General features: G+C 46.1%; 1 protein-coding gene across 1 annotated transcript; it reads right to left on the bottom strand.

Annotated features, from left to right (window-relative positions):
• Window positions 1-413: 413 nt before the first annotated feature.
• On the bottom strand, window positions 414-19,331 carry ubald1a (UBA-like domain containing 1a). The gene is made up of 3 exons (XM_018740736.2): window positions 19,078-19,331; window positions 18,382-18,441; window positions 414-2,141 (listed from the first exon to the last, which is right to left on the bottom strand). The coding sequence occupies exons 1-3, from the start codon at window positions 19,183-19,185 to the stop codon at window positions 1,845-1,847; spliced, it is 465 nt and encodes a 154-aa protein (XP_018596252.1). The 5' UTR covers window positions 19,186-19,331; the 3' UTR covers window positions 414-1,844.
• Between the last annotated feature and the right edge of the window lie 303 nt (window positions 19,332-19,634).

The following is a 19,634-nucleotide window of genomic DNA, read 5'->3' on the forward strand; positions in this document are numbered from 1 at the left end:
GACGCTGCACATCTACCACCTTCACATTAAACACTTAAAGCCCTCTTTGGAGTTCTTCTGTCCTCTACAAAGCTCTTTAATACACACAATGGCACACCGCCTCACAGGCTACATTTAATACTCGAAAATATGATTTGCTAAATAGAAACAGTACGAGTAAGCGTGTGGGTTTTTTTTTTTTTTTTTATAACAGTTTAAAGTCAATGGAAATTACACAATGTAATGCTATGCATCAAAGAATAATCAGTGGACCATATTAGTAGGACATAAAATATTTATTTAAAAACACAAATATGATAAGTTAATTATCAGGTTGTCCACAAATATTGTGGGAATGGCATCAATACAGTCATACAGGGAGAAAAAAAAAAAAAAAAAAAAAACATACATGAAACACTTTTGAGGAACAGATGATCAACCCTAAATTTCAATTAGAAAAACTATGTTAAAAAGAAATCAAATCAAAGGGACAATAATGTTGCTTATTTCAAATTGTTCATTATATTTTGCCTTTAAAGAAAAAAAAATTAGACATTTAACACTTTTTTTTTGAAGTTTTCATATTCTAAAACAAGTGATGAATCCTACCCTGAATTTGCGTATCTTCTTCGCTCATCTCCCTCCAACACATTTCCCTCACTTCAGGAGCAAAATGGTTAACCTGCAAGGAACTCGAATACTCTAAAAGTAATACAAACCGGAGAAGAAATTAAATCAATGTAAATTTTCCCCAAAGCAAACATCTTTCGTTAAATGCGGGTTTCCTACGAAAAGGTGGTAAACATCTAAACATATCATGCAAAAAGGTACGTTTGCTTAAAAACATTTTAACAGTAGTCTTTTTTTTGTAGCTCTGTGTTGCTTGATTTGCCCTTCCCCAAAGCAAAAATAAAACCGTAAATGCCCCAAATAATGTAAAATAAGAAAGCATGACTTACAAACACAAATCTCTGCAGGAAATGAGTTTTTCAGTTCATGTTCATATCCTCGCTATTACATCCCTTAAGGAAATAAAGCCTATTAACTGTCTTATCAATAGATAAGACCAAAGCAGATGTATTTATTTGAGCCCAGCTTGATAAAAGTGTCCTTATCGGCAGTTGAGATCCCTGATTGACTGATAAAGTCTGGTGACTGCAGAGGTAAGCAGCTTCCCAGCATCCAGTGGGGTGGAAAATGTCTCCAGGTTGCTTCTGTTCACTTGAGTGTGTGCATATGCAGATAGTATTTACACACCATACACAGATACTGCCATGAAGAATGAAAAGAAAGAGAAAAAAGGAAAAAAGGTGGGGGAGCAAGGTGGTGGTGGTGGTGGGGGGACTGCGATGACGGATTGCCACTCTTCATGCAGTGCAAACACTGGTACCACAGGCCTGAAGTTCAGCACAGACACCTGATCCAGTTAGCAATGAAATCGACAGGTAGGGGGAAAGATGCTGCCAAACAAGTCCATAGACACATCCAACAGAAAATTCTAGAAATATTCCTGGGCATGAGGACGTAAGTTCGACGCAAGTCCTTTGCAATTCCATACCTTTTATTTTTTCATGATGCTTTTGAGGAAAAAAGAAACTTAAAAAAAAGCAAAAAAAGAAAAAAAAAATCCACTGCAGTTTTGAATGGTACATTGTGTGCGTTCTCGTTTTTTCTTTTATTAGCTGTGAGGGTCTCGCCCTTTAATAGTCCACATTGGTTGGCTCTCACTTTCGTGGCCTGTGCCCCTCTTCCTCCGTTGTTTTTCAGTAAAAGAGAAAGGCGCACCCATCTGCCCCACCCCCCTCCCTTTCAAACCCCCCCCCCAACACACACCCCATTAGTGTGCGACTCTCATGTCCAGACCCTCATCTCTCCGCCTCCATGACCACGGTGGCCTTCTGTTCAGCCGATGCTTGCTGGGTGACGGCAGAGGGCCAACCTGGGGGGGGCGCCTGTGACGGGGGCTGCCCCTGGGTCCACAATCCGTGTTGGCTGGGAGCAGGGGGAGTCACCCCCCAGCTGACCTGCGGGGGAGGGGAGGTGGCCATCGAGGCTACGGGACTGCTGCTGTTGAAGCTCTCGGACGCCTTGAGGCGGGAGAACATGGTGAGTGCGTCGGGGAAGTTCGGGGGGGTTGCAGGAGTGTTCGCCGGAGTGCACATCTGTGGCGGAGAGGGGAGAGGAGGCAAAAGCTGCATTAGACACAAAGAAGCACACAGGTGAAGCGTTTGACTCACGTCGAGCAGCATCGCATGCGGAAAAGGCTGCAGCGGGCACCTCCTGCAACGCGACGCCGCACCGAGACGGACCTCGGGGGTCCCTTCATCCCTGGACAGCCTCCAGTCACACTCTGCCACCAACTGGTGCAACACTTTCTTACCCCAACTCTTCCCAAAACCGCAGCAGCCCCTTGGCCGGGGGCCTCGCCGAGGACCTCTACGAAAGGAAATGGGGAAGGGATGTGGACGAATCCCCTCCTCTCGTGTCCCCGAAGACCCTGCCGACATTCCTGCCCATGGCCGGCGGTTCCTTCTGTTTATTTAGATTCTTTGCCTCAATGACTCCACTTCCTGTCGCTGAGCTATAGGCTGGCACCACGGGCTGCCTCCCTCACCTCAGTTGACCCGTCCCTCAGAGCGGCAGCCTTGCGTGACCCCCATTGTCTCGCTGCTAGGATTTGTCCTACAGCCAAATACCTTACCCAGTGGCGTGGACAACAGGTCCAGGGGCTGAGAGCTCCGTGTTGGACGGCTGCCTCCGCCACATGCATAGCTACACCGACGCAAGTCAAACGGCAGAGCTGGGACAAACAAGGAGTAAACCCGGTACCTCGGAGTAAACACCATACATTTTGTGGCAGTTGAAGAGCTTCACACACACACACACACACACACACACACACACACACACACACGTGCACAACTGTGAAAGTATGGTTCCTCTGACCCACAACCCTGATTTCGCCGACACAGATTTCACGAGTAGCTCCATGTAGAGTTGAGTCCTACTGGAAACACACAGATTCTGACAGATGGTGTGGCGTAAACTAATGGAGCTGGTAAGAAGACATCAGGACACAAGTGGGTCCAAAAGGGGTGCGTTTTGAGACCCTTTTTGGATTACGTTTATTTCGATGCATCAATTCAATTGTCAATGAATTTGTGACTTATGGGTTATTACGAAACTATTAGAGCACAATAGTAAAGACAGACACACACACACACACAGTCTAAACCGCTTGTCCCATATGGGGTCGCGGGGAACAGGAGCCTAACCCGGCAACACAGGGCATAAGGCTGGAAGGGGAGGGGACACACCGAGGAGGGGACGCCAGTCCATCGCAAGCCACCCCAAGGGGGATTCGAACCCCAGAACCACCGGAGAGCCAGACCCGGTTCAACCCACTGCGCCCACCCCCACACACGCACGCACGCTGAGTTATTGCCCTGTTAATGAGGGGACAGAAAGGGCGTCGTGGAGCACTGGTGTCTCCTACTCACTCACCTTTCAAGCAGTAGTAAGGGACCAGCGGCAAGGAACACGTTGTCCCTCACGAACCCTGCGGAGTTGACCGGCATTGTAGACAGAACCAACACGTACGTCAACGAGTGAAATCGGACTGAAAAGCAAACTTATTTCCAACATTTGTTGCGGGAAAAGACAGATGGACAGAAGGGACACTGTCCACTGCATACACTCGTAGTTCACTTCATGGAAAATGTTACCTACAAAGCGGTCAGTTTCACAGACTGGGGCATCGGCGCATTGTACCACATCATAACATGTTTGCATAATATATAAGGATCCAGATATCACATTTTCTCATAAAAACCCGCAGGTGGCACAGTGAGTAGTGCTGCTGTCTCATAGCGCCTAGATGGTGCAGAGAACATGGGGTTGATCCCTGCTCAGTCTGCATGGAGTTTGCATGTTCTCCCCATGTTTGTGTAGGTTTACTCCAGGTGCTCTGGTTTCCTCCCACAGTCCAAAGACTTGCTGTTCAGGTTCCCCCAGTGTGAGTGACAGAGAGAGTGTGTTCCACTGATGTATGGATGAGTGACCCAGTGTAAGTAGTGTATCTAGCAGTGTAAGTCACCTTGGTGAATAAGGTGTGTGGGCTCATAACATTACAGAGTTCATTGGAAGTTGCTTTAGAGAACAGTGTCTGCTAAGTGAATAAATGTAAAAACCATCTCTTTGTTATTAAGCAAGGATGTTATTTATTTAGGGGGGTGCAGTGGCACGGCGGGCATGGCAGGGTCCTGCTCTCTGGTGGATCTGGGGTTCGAGTCCTGCTTGGGGTGCCTTGTGATGGACTGGTATCCCGTCCTGGGTGTGTCCCCACCCCCTCCAGCCTTATGCCCTGTGTTGCCAGGTTAAGCTCTGGTTCGCTGCGATGCTGCTCGGGACAAGCGGCTTCAGACAGTGTGTGTATGTTTATTTTTTAACTTATTTTTTTCTCGATCTTAGTAGAAAAATTTGACGGTCCTACATTGTTACTTGGATTTACATTAATTATAAAAAGCGGTCTGGACTCAACCAGTTTCGAGGAGTGCAGGTAAATGCGGAGGATGTGCTGGACGCCGCAGTGGAATTTGGAAGCGAAAACTACTCAAGTGAAGAGCGTGTTCTCGGCCCCCGGAACAATGAAACGGTTAAGAAAAAGTGTCAGCGCTGCATCGGAACTTCTGCCTCCCCAGGAAATGAAAGGCCCGGTAAAATGGTACCGTGGAAGCGATGCGATACCGCAGCCTGCTGCCCCTGCCCAGGTATGTTCACCCACACCCCAGATTGTCTTACGCTGAGTCCACATCTGCTGAGCTCACCCAAGACCCGCTGCCGTGTCGCTGCGGGAGCAACCTTGACTGGGATGCATCGATCGCCGAGTAAAAGTATCCCCCCAAATCCGGAAGAAGCCCGATTATAAACGCGTGCCCTGATACAGAAGCGTGGCCCAACGCGCACTTTATTCTGTGATGCCATCAAGCCTTTTGGCACCGGTCACAGTAACTGAGATCGCTGCCGGGTGAAGCGGATCAGGTGACGCGGGATTTAATGTCCGGATAAAACACCATATGCCAGCGTAAAGAGTACTTCATGCCCCGTCGTGCGCAGGGCTCCTGGAGAGGGTGAGCTGGCCTTAGCGTGGCACCGCAGTACACATGGGTGTGTCCTCAGCTTTGGAACATCACGCAGGAAGCATCATCTCACAGCGAAACGGGGAAGATCAGTTTTGCCATACATCCGCATGTTATACTTTATAAAGTAACACGGAGCGTCCCGATTCTCAAGGAAAGCATGTCTAGGAGCAGCGTTAGGAGGAGCAACTCGTTTCTCACGGAATTCATCACCCGTCACATTAAACACTGACGTTTTGTGCGACGAGAGCAGCGACTCGGCACACCGTATTGTGCCCTGTAGCACCCAGAGTGCGGCTGCTCTGCCTGGAGCGGGAAGCGACCTCGAAAGAGGCGCGACGGTTTATCAGAATGTCGGCGGGTCAAATCCGACCTCCAGCTGTAGTACCCTTGAGCAAGTTACTTACCCTAAATTGCACCAGTAAAATGACCCAGGTGTATAAATGGATAAATAACTGGTACCTTAACACTGTCAGTCGCTTTGGAAAAAAGCGTCCACTAAGGGAGTGGATGTAAAAGCACAGTCCTGCTCTCTGCGATGGAACAGATGTGGCTTTTTTTCCCCCCCTTTTTTTTAAGTCAGGAAGAACTCGCTGTCCTCCCACAAACAGGGAGGCATTTCGGGCCACGTCCTGCTGTTTTGGGAGAGCAGCGCAAAGAATCTGCGACTACCGCCCCTTCCCTATTTGGCAGAGGGAGGGCGGATCGCGGCGCAGGCCTGCCGAGACATTGTGGTTTTTCGATGAAAGTAAGAAAAGGGCACAGTAACGACCTGCTTAGGAGGCGAGAGCACGTTGCGTGGACACGCAGGCACACGACACACCTCATTCTCCCATAAAGAGCTGCTACACAGACATCTTCTACCCGAGGATGGATCCGGTGATGAAAAACGGAAAGGCTTAGGAGCGACGCTTATAAGCGTAAGCACACAGTGTTTGGGGTGCCTTAGTGGTGCTTTAACAAGTTCAGGAACACAAACACACAGAAGGGATGGAGGGGAGAGAGAATGAATGAATGAATGAATGAATGAATGAATGAATGACCTAGCTTACCATGTCCTGAACTACTTAAAACCAACCCTCAAAGTCCTGCTTGTGTTGCCAAGTGTTTTAAGTTTTAACCAGCACGGTGGAACAGCGAGTAGTGCTGCTGTATGACAGCACCTGGGTGGTGCGAGAGGGCATGGGTTCGATCACCACTCAGTTTGTGTGGAGTTTGCATGATCTCCCAAGCCAGTCCAAAGTCATACTCTTCAGGTTCACCCATAGTGTGTGAGTGGCAGAGAGAGTGTAGAGTGTGTTCCACTAATGTATGGGTGACTGACCCATTGTAAGTAGTGTATCTAGCAGTGTAAGTCATCTTGGTGAATAAGGTGTGTGGGCTCATAACACCACATAGAGTTCATTGGAAGTCGCTTTGGAGAAAAGTGTCTGCTAAAGGAAGTAACGTTAAGTACAGAACAAATTAGCTGCTATTTCCTGCTTTACCTGCTGCACTCTTGAGCAATAACTTCTATAAACGGTATATGACCAGACACAATATCCGCACCATCTCAGCGGTCTGCAGCTGCACTGCCACTATGGACTCAAATGAGTAAATTGACAGTTTCCAAAAGCAAAAAGAAAACGCGGGGTAAGAAAGATCAGCAGTGATTAAAACATATGTACATTTTAGCAGGTGTTCTTCACATGATAAGCTACTTCTGATTTTACATTTATTTATTTAGCAGATGCTTCTCTCCAAAGCAACATACAATGATTATTAACTAACCATTTACCTTTCACCTTTGACCAAAGTGATTTACAGTCCTGGGCACACTGTAATGAACTGCCTACAATCATTTGCAAATCTGTACAGCAGAGCAATGTAACACACACACACACACACACACACACACACACACACACACACACACACACACACACACCAGGAAATTCTGAGTCACTCTAACCTCTACACTCTGCACACATGATGAAACTAACTGGCGCACCAAGCCTAGATTATGTTGTTTAGTTTTCTTCTTTCCTGTACCTAAGGCAACAAATCAACCTGGCATGAGCTCCTGTTGTGGCAGATCACCTGGCCAGGTGTGGTCCTCTATCAGTCCAGGTGCAGCTTGGGATGGATTACCTGCTTTGTGTGTACACTCTGTGTCTCTAGTCTGATATAGGTCAGAATTTGTTGAGCAGGAGGTCGGTGCGCACGGGCTGCACCAGCAGGTCCCCAGTTTCTAACACACCCCCCAACACTACCACCGCAAGGATCAGAACAGTTCTGCTGAAGGCGGACGGATCGTCCACAGTGCTGTACAATATGTCGGCACAGCGAGAAGCATTCGGAGAATGTGATGCCCGGCGGCTGGTGCGGTTCACCGCCAAACAGAGGCTACCATTGTGTGGCTGGCTATCCAGCGGGCCTCTGCTCTCCTCCCGGCCGGTCATGTGAGCGCAGGAGCGTGCGGCCGGACCTCTCTGTGTGACCTTCCCCATCTCCCCATCTTTTCTTCTCCACTCCAGCAGTGGCAGCAGCCGGCGCAGGTACAGCAAAGTGTGAACGATCAATAAAGACATACCTGCGTCACACCCTCTGTCCCACACACATACACACATATAAATAACAGACTGAAAATATTCTGGGATGACAGTGTGTCTTCTGTAATTTGGACACGCTTCACTTTAAATTGGTTGGCATCTAACTGCAGAGAACATGGTCCGCCTCCAGGCTTCGTTTCTCTCGTCTCGGCCACATCTTCTGCTCCTCTTCTTACTTTTAAACAGCGGTAGCACTTCATGCGTACTGTCTGTAGACAGAACACACCCACTGGGCTACGAGCACCAAATTACATATCTTGGTTTTCTTAATATCTCGGGATTGGGATCACTCGAGGAAATTGTACACATTTTTCCCTTTTTACACATCATGGAAAGTAACACAAAGTGGCAGCGGGGCTCCAAAAATAACTTCTAAAAGTTTATGGTTTAGTAAAAGCTTCCAAAAATGCTCATCTTCACCGCTGTACTTCCAATACTGAAGGAAGGAGAGTGTTTGGGGGATTCAAATGTCTCCCACCACATTTTGAAAATGCCCCAGTTTTGGTTGAAATAACAGTCGAGTTGTTATCTTTCGGAACGCTTGTGTCTATGGGATCTTGCAGCGTGTAACTAACTTTAAATACACATTGATGCATTTTGCAAATGCTTCACTCGAAAGCAACACACAAATCAGGGTAAAAAAGGGCACTGAGCAACAAAGTGCTACAGGCAGAAATGCACAGCTTTCAAAGCACAGCTTGTTTGTTTGATACTACCGTTTGGTCGACAAACGTTGCTCATGTAGCTGCCTACAGGGGCAACATTCAATTGGCAAAAACATAGCTAATAGAGCAGGGGGTGCTGGACTAAGTTACAAAGCTGTCAGAAGACGGAGAGATTTAATATCATACTTAATTTAATATATAATATTTATTATATATATTTTTTTTATAGTTTTTAATTTATACAGTTTTTTATATATTCTTCCCAAGCACACACACACACACACACACGCACACACGCACACACACATTTTCTGAATCGCTTGTCCCATACGGGGTCGTGGGGAACCGGAGCCTACCCGGTAACACAGGGCGTAAGGCCAGAGGGGGAGGGGACACACCCAGGACGGGACACACCCAGGACGGGACGCCAGTCCGTCGCAAGGCACCCCAAGCGGGACTCGAACCCCAGACCCACCGGGGAGCAGGACTGTGGTCCAACCCACTGCGTCACCGCACCCCCTCTTCCCAAGCATTATATTAATATTTATTTAATATATAAGATTTAATGTAATATATATATATATATATATATTTTTTTTTTTTTAATGGAGGGAGGGTATCGGGATTTATCTATCCCGTGCCTTATGCACCTTCTCGAATGATGAACCTTGGTGCAGCAAGTGGTAGGGAATGAACTAGGTTTGCCTGAGACTTTCATGTCTGTAGCTATGTCTCCTTCTCTTAATGTAATGCATAAACTGTACTTTTGCTGAGATGTACATCGCTTTGGACAAAAGCGTCTGCTAAATGAATAAATGTAAATGTAAATGTAGAGATGGGTTCCAAAGAAGTGTGTCTATTCCAAGACCCTTCCTGAATGCTGGAAAGGATTCAGCAGTTGTGAGAGAGAGAGGGAGTTCTTTCAACAACACTGCGGCCAAGACTTACAACTGGCACGATTTTGATTTTAAACGCCTTGTGAGTGAGTCTATCAGAGAGGCCAGAGGTGGAGGAGCATGGCACGATAGCTGGAAATGATCCTCATCCTGTAGGCACTTATATAATTACAGATTTTTAAGGTAATAAGATGATAAGATCGAGCTTTACAGCTGGACTCCACGAACCTAGCATGCGACCTGACAGATGCGAAAAGTTAGATCTACCTCCAGTCCGACTGGGAGATGAGGGGGGCAAGGGATACGGAGCTAGTGTTGCTAGGAGACCTTCAGATGAGAAGGACATAGATACTTCATAATGTACAACAACATAACAACTCAACCTGCTCTCCCATGGTCTGTCTCTCTGCAAACCTTCCACTTTCCATCCTGTTATAAAAGGAGAATGGGAGCACAACACTTCTCACAACAGGGACTAGATGATGTCCCAGAGAGCAGCTTGATCATTAACCCGCTCCCAAGCGCCTGTTTGACACCGCTGGGATGTTTTCCAATCAATAAGGACGGCGGTAATTGTACGGTCAGTCCGCACACTTGTTTTTCAGCAAGCGGCTGCTCTGTGTGATGAAGGAAGTGTGCTCATGTGGAAGAAAAACAGAACAACAGCACAAGTCTGCACAAACGAAGGACTCTATCCGCAGGGAAAACTGGAGCTAATCTGTGGCCAATTCATCACAGGGACGGGCAAGAATGCCTAAATGTCGCCGCTGCTGTGAAATAAAAACATGGGCCATACGTTTAGAGACGGGTCGACGAGCTTGAGGAACAACACGACGCACGTCCTGATCTACAGAAAGGAAGATGACGCTGGGGGGGAGAGTCAGCTGACCCTGAGCTGATATCTGTGTGCTCATGGCTCTCTCTCTCACACACACACACACACACACACACACACACACACACACACACACACACACACACACACACACACACACTGTAGCCCTAGCCCTGAGCTGGGACAGATGTGGGCTGGAAATTTCTGCGAAAGTGCAGCAAACACTGCAGAGCACATCTGGTCTTCCCACTCTGCCGCCAGTCAGTTCCCGGGGATTCTGGGAACCCACACTCCAGGAAAGCTGCGGCCGGGCGCTGAGACAGCCGACACATGGACCCATCCTCTGGCCGTTGGTCGGTACGAGAAGCCACATCCCTGGCCTTTCGTCAAAGTGCTACACCGCAGGGAGGAGGCTAAAGCCTGAGCAAAGCCTACAGATCTGCACACTGACACACACAAACACACACGCAGAAATTAGAAAAATGGACTGTGAGTGTGATCTGCTCCTGTCAGACATGTAACCCATCAGGTGAAACTCCAGTGGGCGTTTGGACACATGTTCCAACATGAATGGAAACCCAAGGTTGTGGGTAGAATACGATGATGGGAAGGACGGAGTACGACATCCCTGATACCGTGCGGTGACGAAGGGTGAGGGGGTCCATGCCTGGTGCTGCCTCCATTCACACAAACTTACTCTGAAAATAATGGCACAGCTTCCACATGACACCGGCCTGACTCCGTAGTGCTGCTTTCTGCCTTTTCCCATCACCCTCACGAGCTCCACATTCACACTCAAAGGAGTGAAGCTGGAAACACCGCCAACCTTTGCCCCCTCTGTCAGCACCTCTCCACTTCCACACCCATCCGAGCTCAAAAACAAATAAACACCACTGTCCTCCAGTAGAACTTTGTCCATTCTTACTCTAGGGTGAGAGGCCTGCTACGATTTCTGTGTGTGGCCATAACCTGTTACTCTCCTTAAGTGGGAGAAGGTCGCTGCATCTGTTCTCCGTAATTATATAAAACTCTTGGCGAAGCTCCACCAATGATCTGTCTAGCACATGCAGGTGTCTGAGAGCAGTCGTGCGGCCAGCGCTACATTTCACCCTGAGCATGGTGCTGTGGTAAGACCAGAGCAAACGCGGGAAGGAGAAGTGCATCTGCCTTTGTGATGACAGTCATCACCAGAGAGAGTCACTTCATGGAGGTCCCAGGCCTATGAGCTGCTATGAGGCTGGTCAGGCAGCAGAGGTTCGAAATGCAGCATCTCTCAACCCAGCGGCAACTCCCTCAGAACAAGACCTGCAAGACCTTGCTTTCAGCCACAGAACCGCTCATACTGCCCCATCATGACATCTCTACTCTCCAGACATCACATGTCCTGGATGAGCAGCTGCAATCTGACACTCTTACGATACACTGAAACACTGCGAATTTTTATTTACACTTCTTAATTTGCAGAGTGATATAGCTATCTGAACTGATTCAATTTAAAAAAAAAAAACCCACAGATTTCACAGAGGCCCAGCCAAAACTGGCCAAATTCCCTCATGATCCTAGTCAAAATACTGCCACCAAGCTGATATGGCGTGTTTCCTTGACTTGTGGAGACAAGCATATTTGAGTGTTCCGAATATCAATTTACAGAAAAACAAAATGTGTGTATGCTCTAGGAAAGTTTGGATAACAGCAGCATCAAAACCTCTAAATAATTGTCACTGGTGCTCATTTCTGCAGGACACTAAAAATATATATTGTACATTTCATCACACACAAACATGAAAGACCGGACCAAACTCCTCGTCATAAACCGGTTATAGTGAATGAAGAAAGATACGGAAACATGCTCAAAAATTGCTGAAGAACTTACAAAAGAGCTGCAGTCAGTGTGTGTGATGATAAATAAACAGCAATTCTCGAATAACTTGACAAGATGGAGAGAGGCATGAAGCTCTTGGTACTTGATGCTATGGAAGAACCATCTCAATAACCACGTTTGAGTCGCACAGTAACCACATCTTGACCTTAACCATTTAGGAGAACCCGCAGCACTATTACTGCTCTCAGAGAAGCGCCAGACTGGGACTTCTACTAACGCTTGTCCTGGTGGTACAGCGAGTAGCGCTGCTGTCTCACAGCGCCTGGGTGGTGTGAGAGGACATGGGTTCGATCCCTACTCGGTCTGTGTGGAGTTTGCATGTTCTCCCTGTGTCTGCGTGGGTTTCCTCCCACGGTCCAAAGACATGCTGTTCAGGTGGATTGGAGGCTCTAAGTCACTTGTAGTGTGTGTGTCTGACAGAGAGGAAGCATGTTTCATTGGTAGATGGATGAGTGACCCATTGTAAGTAGTCTGTCTAGCAGTGTAAGTCACCTTGGGTGACTAAGGTGTGAGCTGATGCTACTACTTCGGAGAAGAGCATCTGCTAAATGAGTAAATGTCATTGGTGAGCGAACATGATGTCAGCGGTCAGCTGGATTCTTGTTACTTCACTGGACAGTGTCGGTTGGCACATCTCGTAGCTACCAAGACAAGAGCAGGAAGTCCATACATTCAGAAAAGCGCACAAATCTCACAGCACCAATCTGAAAAGAGGGAGCAGAACGGAAGCATGACAGACGAAGCCTTTGTTTAGTCCCCAATATCTGACCATGTCAACGCTGTGGATATCTAGTAATTCATTTGTCGACGTAAAAGCTTGTCCGATTGGGCATCGCGTCGAATCCGTTACAACAAAGAGCCGGGTGCTCGATCAACTAAAAGCTTTTGGCATTTTGAACAGGTCCTGTCTCTGGGAGCGAACGCACTGCCATAGACTGTAGTGCCATCGTCATCATCCGGGTCCCAGGGCTGCACAATCTGTACTCTGTGTTACGCATGAAGAGTCACAGATGGGCAAGCACAAGAGAGTTGCGGTGTGACGCAGCACAGAGGACGAGAATTCCTGTCCCCGGGTCTGCAAACAGCCCTCAGCTGGGTGCACAAAAGCCGCAACGGCATCTGTGTGTACAGAGGACTGGCACCCGGGCACAGCATGGCCGCGGGTCGAACGCAGCCTGGAAACAGCACTGTCACACCAACGACACGAGAGGAGTTGACAACCGAACATCTTAAAATGGAATTTAGCTATAAAACCGGCATTTTCGAAATTAACTGCGAGTTTGAAACACACTGGCATATTGAGAGTTTTTCTTCCCCAGTGAATAAGCCAGAACATTACTTCTTGAATGAAAAAGACTGTCCTTGAAAAGTAGTCTGGAAATGTAGTGAAGATATCTGTAGGTATAATTCTGGCAGAAAAATTGGCCCAGAAAACCTGCTGTAGTGGTTTTTGGTCAGGAAGAACTCTTGGGTTGCTGAGAAAATTGCTAAACCAATCAATTTAGCCCATTGACTGGTCAAAGCCTAACTGGTGCAGTTTATCAAATTACGACCACAGATTCATTTTAAACGACAAAAGGAGTAGAGCCCTTCAGAGTCATGGGGAATATTCCTGTTCACGGTCAGTATGCTCTGTGATGGTTGAAGAACTCAGTTTGTGACCTAAAGGTTCCAGGTTCAAATCTCTAAAAGGTAACTCTTGATCGTGCCATCAGAGCTGTGCTTAATACCAATTACTTCAGCAGACACAGAGCTGCATGAAGCAACACAGCTGTAAAGTATGTTTTACTGATATAATAATGCCTTTGGATAGCAGTGCCTGCAAACGACATCAATCACAGAAAACGTATTGGCTCAGCTCTTTCACACACTGAACTTATGAGTATGTTGCAGGACATCTCGCTGCAGAGGTGAAGACAGGAGATACTGTGTGACAAGTGGAAAATATCCCCGTGTGCTACAAAGACTAACACTCCTCTAAGACAGCATCTATGTAAAATGAATATTTCCAGAGTCAAGGACATTGAATATTAGTATAAAATGTAATATTTACATCCATCTGCTTTACAGTCATGCTTTAATTGGAAAAAATGTATCCCTGTTCAAGACAGCAGGACTTTGCTCAAACATTAATATCTTCAACCCATGGGAGTTATAATTTCGCACATTTCCAAGGACTTGAAAGGATCGGCTTTTGAGCTGCCACCTGTGCCCTTAACCACCTTGTGAACTGCAGCATATCCACGTGGTGTCACTAAAAGCAGGCCTTGTGCCACAAAGGACGGGAGTCGGGTCACGGCACCATGATGGCAATGGCCTGTCCTGTATCCCAGCAGCTGCCACACCTCAGGAACCGTCTTCAAGGGGCTTGCTGGGGGTCATGACCGAAGGAGGGGGCGGTGGGGGGGTGGGCTTAGTGATGGCTTCCGCTCCGAGGCGGCGGCGCGATTTCCCGCGGCTCAACGTGAGAACGCCCCGTGCTGAGCTTCTCTCCGGTGGGGCAGGCTGCACACAGGCACAAGTGCGCATCTCAACACACACAGTTCTAAGTGTGTTTTACATCTGCAGTTTGGTCTCACAGCAGGATCTCCAAGGACCACAGCTACAGCTACCTTCTGCTTGCGTTCAAAAATCATCAGAGTGCTCCTCATGTGGAGCTGAAAGTCGGCGGCCAGGTGTGAGGCCAAGTACAAGAGTTCATCAACAATTTCAAAGCAAATTGCCCATCTGAATGACTTTCCAGAAGTGAACTTCCACTTCTACTAAATGATGAGTGGTTAGAAATGAAGCAGGATGTGCTGCTCAATGAATTATTTAGGGGCTCTGCCTACATAATGAAGAATATTAAGTGATTTTTTTGTTACTGTTGGCCCAAACCACAAAAAATATAAATGTAAACAGATGGATTCCAGAAAGATTAAAAAATACAGGCACGTTCATTTTTGCTGTACGCTTAATTTTCAGTTGAAGAACTGAAGTCATGTCCTCATTTGCTTCCAAATGAAAATGGAAATTTACAATCCACACACGAACACGGTGGGCAGTGGCAGGGTACGCTGACTTTTTCTTTACTCCACATCTTAATTGCTTGTTTGAGGCAATTATTTGTAAATTAGTGGCTAATTAAAATGTATTAGGAAACCTGTAGCACTGAAGTTAGTTACTGAGCCCAGTCCTGGATGTCCTGAAGTGAATATTAAGATCCTCCCTCCTTCTGTCCTCCCAGCTGTAACTGACTGCAGCTTCTGTCCACTTCATACTGCAACCCTGGTAAAGTGTCCACAATGATTCTTCCACATCCCTCAACCAACCTAATTTCCCACAACCTCATGTTGGCACCCCAGACGTCCTTGTCTTCACCAACTCAGTGAAGAACATCAGCATGGCTCATGTTCAAACTTTGTCTTTGGGTGGTCGCACAGGCCATCCCGGCAGCTCATTTCACTTCTATTATTTTCCATCCTTCCCTCCTAGAGACACATTTCCACAACGTGGACCTGAAACCCTAAGCAGCTGGGCCACTCAAAACCTGCACAACACACCACAGATAATCGGAGAGTGCGCCACCAATTTAATCTCCGAGTTACCAAATTACAGGAACAACAAGCAGTTTAAGTTACGGAGCTCCCATGGTTCGGTCGAGGTACGTTTCGCATCATGCCATCCGAAATTCAGTGACAGGCTTTTTTTTTTTTTTTTTTAAAGTTTCATAACCTTTGTGAAAAATATTACAGCTTGAACTGAAAGAAGTGACTATGACTGGACTGCTTCATGCAATTCTAAAAGCCAAACGCAAAAAGAAAATGTGGTGGCTTGCTGCGGTATAACTTCCTGCAGTGATCACACTTGCTTAACTTTGCTCTTGCTGCTCGCTGTAAAAAACGAGCAGTGTTTATGTACAGTTTGCACACCCTTATTAGATGATGACAGCACACTAAACAGGATTCAAATCTTGCCCATGCACATCCCCACCACCCGACACCTCATTTGCGTTTCCAGTTCAAAGCAACCTCTCATGATACCTAACCAGTCTCTTAGCAAGGAAATCACCCTAAAGAGCACTTGCCCCTGGTTCTTTTCTGTAGCCACAACAGTTCACCATGTATCAGGATTAACCCTTGGGAATCTTATTTAATAATGCATTTCTCATAAAAGAGGGTAACAGTAACATGAAATGACAAAACTCTAAATTAAACAGCAGGCAATAGAGAAATCCAAAGCTCTAATCCATTATTCAAAAAGGCCGCTAAAAGATTCGGCCTACTTGCTTAAACGCTTTAAACTTGTGTCTTTAACCATATATTAACTCCTCAGGAAATAAATCCCACACGTTGTCAAATTCATTGAATTCAATGAGTCGCACAAGCAAGAATTTTGAGTTCAGTGATGAACAGTTGCCACTGCACAAATGCCCCAGTTCTCATGTTTCCTCCACTGCCATTCCCTCCCTTTAACAGCTGTACATTATGCCGCTTCTCATTCGATTCGCATTTTGAATAGCGGGCAACAACGGCATCCAACCTCTGGTACTTTTACAAACTACTACCAAATGATTAGCAGTTTTATAGCAATTGTATCTGAATCATGTTTGATTCCTTTACTATTATTTCCTTTCATTAACATTTTTTTCCACATACATTCCCATTAATGCACTACCAGAGAAGATGTGCTAGTGATTCGCTTTTAAAACGTGCCACTTTTTTTTTTTCAAAAATAACTGCATTAAGGAAAAAAAAAGCATCTTAACTCAAAATTAGATGTATTGCTAAGCAGACAATTATACTGCGAGAGCTTTCCGTGCTATGGGAGTTCTTATGCTATTCAAAACTAATTTACATTTTTGGTTCTGAAATAGCCTGGTTTAATTAGGCTTCATTCATTTCATTGATTAGTTTGACACGCAAGAGTTTGACCTCTTGGCATTTGCTAGAAGTCACGTCGCAGAGTGCTGTCCAAAAAAATTACAGAGCCAAAGAACCTTTTAACCCTGGTCCACAGTGACAGTTCCCTTGCCAAACTGCTGTACCTCTTTTTATCGACAATTATCAAAATGCTATTGTACCAAACATTCTATAGGCTTACTTCACTTATTACACTGTTTATATTCTGAAATGAGTCCTTAAAGTCAATCAATTCTGTTTGTGAACATGCCCATTTATGAACCCTTCTTTGACATTAAGGACACCTCAAGTACACATACAACTGTTGATTTTCAAGGTTACAAAAACAAAAACAAAAACACTAAATCTATAGCATGAATGGGGATTTGTTACAGTGTGGTTTTCCATCAATTAAACACACTGTAATATTCAAAAGCATCTCATTGCAGAAGTTGACCCCTGAAACGTATATATAGTTATCCAAAGTGCAACTTCCTAACTAGAACAACTTTAGTTTCACTACGTTTAGTTTCAGAGTGTTGGTATAAACATAGGTACTGTAAATGTTCTTTATTGTCCAAAAACTACATTCAGCCCAAATCTTTTGATTTAAATAAGATTCATACCATAAGTGGCACTTTACTGTGAAAACACATACACACAAGACACAAAGAGTGACCTCCACTGTGTACACAAGCTAAAAGAATGTCACCTGGCAAATCTGGGCCATATTTGGTGAGCGCCTCCAACTCCAAGTCCTTTATGTTTCATATTTTGCTGAGGTTAAGTGTCATTTCAGTGCAAGAAGATATTGTTGAAGACACTGGTGTGGCCCTCCGCCTAGTCATGTGAACCCGCAGTGGAAGTGAAGTGTGTGTATGTGTGTGTGGAGCTGCCCGTCGGGGTTTCAGTCGCAGTCAGTTACGAATTACTCTCCACATTTACATACAACAAACTTCGTGAATTAACAAACCACTCGGCAACAATGGGGCTCTGTTTCTGTCCTGTTTAATAACACTGACGCCCGAAGGGCTGCAGATGTAGGCGACTGTGAGGAAGAAAGAAAGAAAGAAAGAAAGACAAGACAGCAAAAAGAAAGAAGGAAGGAAGGAAAGGAAGGGAGGGAGGAGAAAAAAGACAACATCGTTCATGGTGTTCCTGGAAAACACCCGCCTCCGCGCCGCAGCGAAAATACACGAACAGACGGGCTCAGTGAATGTGTGTGTGTGTTTTGCTGTCACACGCGGCCACTCGCTCACACAACGCACACTCCATAGTCAGGAGTCAAGGGGCTGCGAGGAGCTACTGCAGACATTCTGCGGCCTTCTAGAAGGGCCGCGAGCACCCGGCCGCCTGTTTGTTTGTGTTTCCCCAACATGGCGGACAGTGACACAATGGGGCTAACCGTCACACGGCAATAACACAGAGCACACAGCGGCGACGCACACGCGCAGGACGAAGAGGCGAGGCGACGCGCGCGCGCGCACGCACGCACGCACGCACACCTGTACTCACCATTTGGTGGTGGTGGCTGTACGGAATATTGGTTTCTTGAAAAAAGGCACTTAGCGCCGTCTAGACCAAAGAGAAAAAAAATCTATTGATTAGCATGAGACCTACATCACACAGTCTAGTTATACACTCAATTTCGAGTTCACTTCGTATGTTTGTAGACGGCCAAGGAAACATTCCATTGACTGAGACATTTTTAAAACCTCTCCTCAACACATAATAATACAGCCTACTTTATTTGTGTAATGCTACGTACTACCAGAAGCGAACTGGAGTGGCCTGGGGTAAAACTGTATTACAGCATGGTAATTTTAACTGGGCGCTGCGAACTGCCTGCTAAGAGTTAAGGAAAGGGATTATACATAGTACAGTATTTACAGTTAAGTATAATTGGATGAACCTAAAGACTGCACTCTACTTAACCTATATATTTAACATACATTACATTCTGCGTGCGCCTAACCTTATATATATATAGCAATCGTATATATATAAACTAAGGTAAAGAATATATCTGTTACCTTATTATATACACGATTACTCAATGCAAATAGTACGTGCAATGCATACGAATATAGATCTATTAGATGATGTTTTACGACGGTTGCATGTGGTCGATGGAAATGAACAACAAAGAACATGGCAGTCTGTGTAAAGTCACGAAGGGAGTGTGACACACAGACAGCAGCCCTCGCTCACCTCGAACTGCCAGTGTGCCGCTTGCAGAAGCTGTTTCGCCTGGTCCGCCGCGCAGCCCGCTGTCAGCACGAACTGGTTTATCATTACTTGATGTTTCAGCTCGTCCATGTTGTTTGCCGGAGTCTTTACGTTCTTGCGTTGTTTTAGTGTTGAATCTAGCACTCGGTCTCGGTAGATTCGTCTTACTGTCTCGCTCTCAGTCCATCCACCATTACAGCCGGCTGAGCAAACACAAATATTTACTGTACGAGCACTGCCAGTGTACCGAGCACACTCTGATTGGCAGGTCTGAACGGCCAATGAGAGGCCATCAGAGGCAATTGGGATCTGTAGGCAGAAAAAACAAATTTGCTGCCTGAGACGTGGATAATAGTACGGGAAGTTAGAGGTTGTCAAAGAAATCACGAAACTGAATCCAATTCACTTTTACAATATGCTTAGGAATTAGTTTCGAAGACCAATAATTATGAAACCAGTGAAATTTCGCGGAAAAATATGTAGAAATGCTTGTGTAATATGTGCGTCGATTTACGCCATATTATTTGTTTTTGGTTGCA

Source organism: Scleropages formosus, chromosome 20 (genome assembly GCF_900964775.1).
Source record: "Scleropages formosus chromosome 20, fSclFor1.1, whole genome shotgun sequence".
Classification (NCBI taxonomy): domain Eukaryota; kingdom Metazoa; phylum Chordata; class Actinopteri; order Osteoglossiformes; family Osteoglossidae; genus Scleropages; species Scleropages formosus.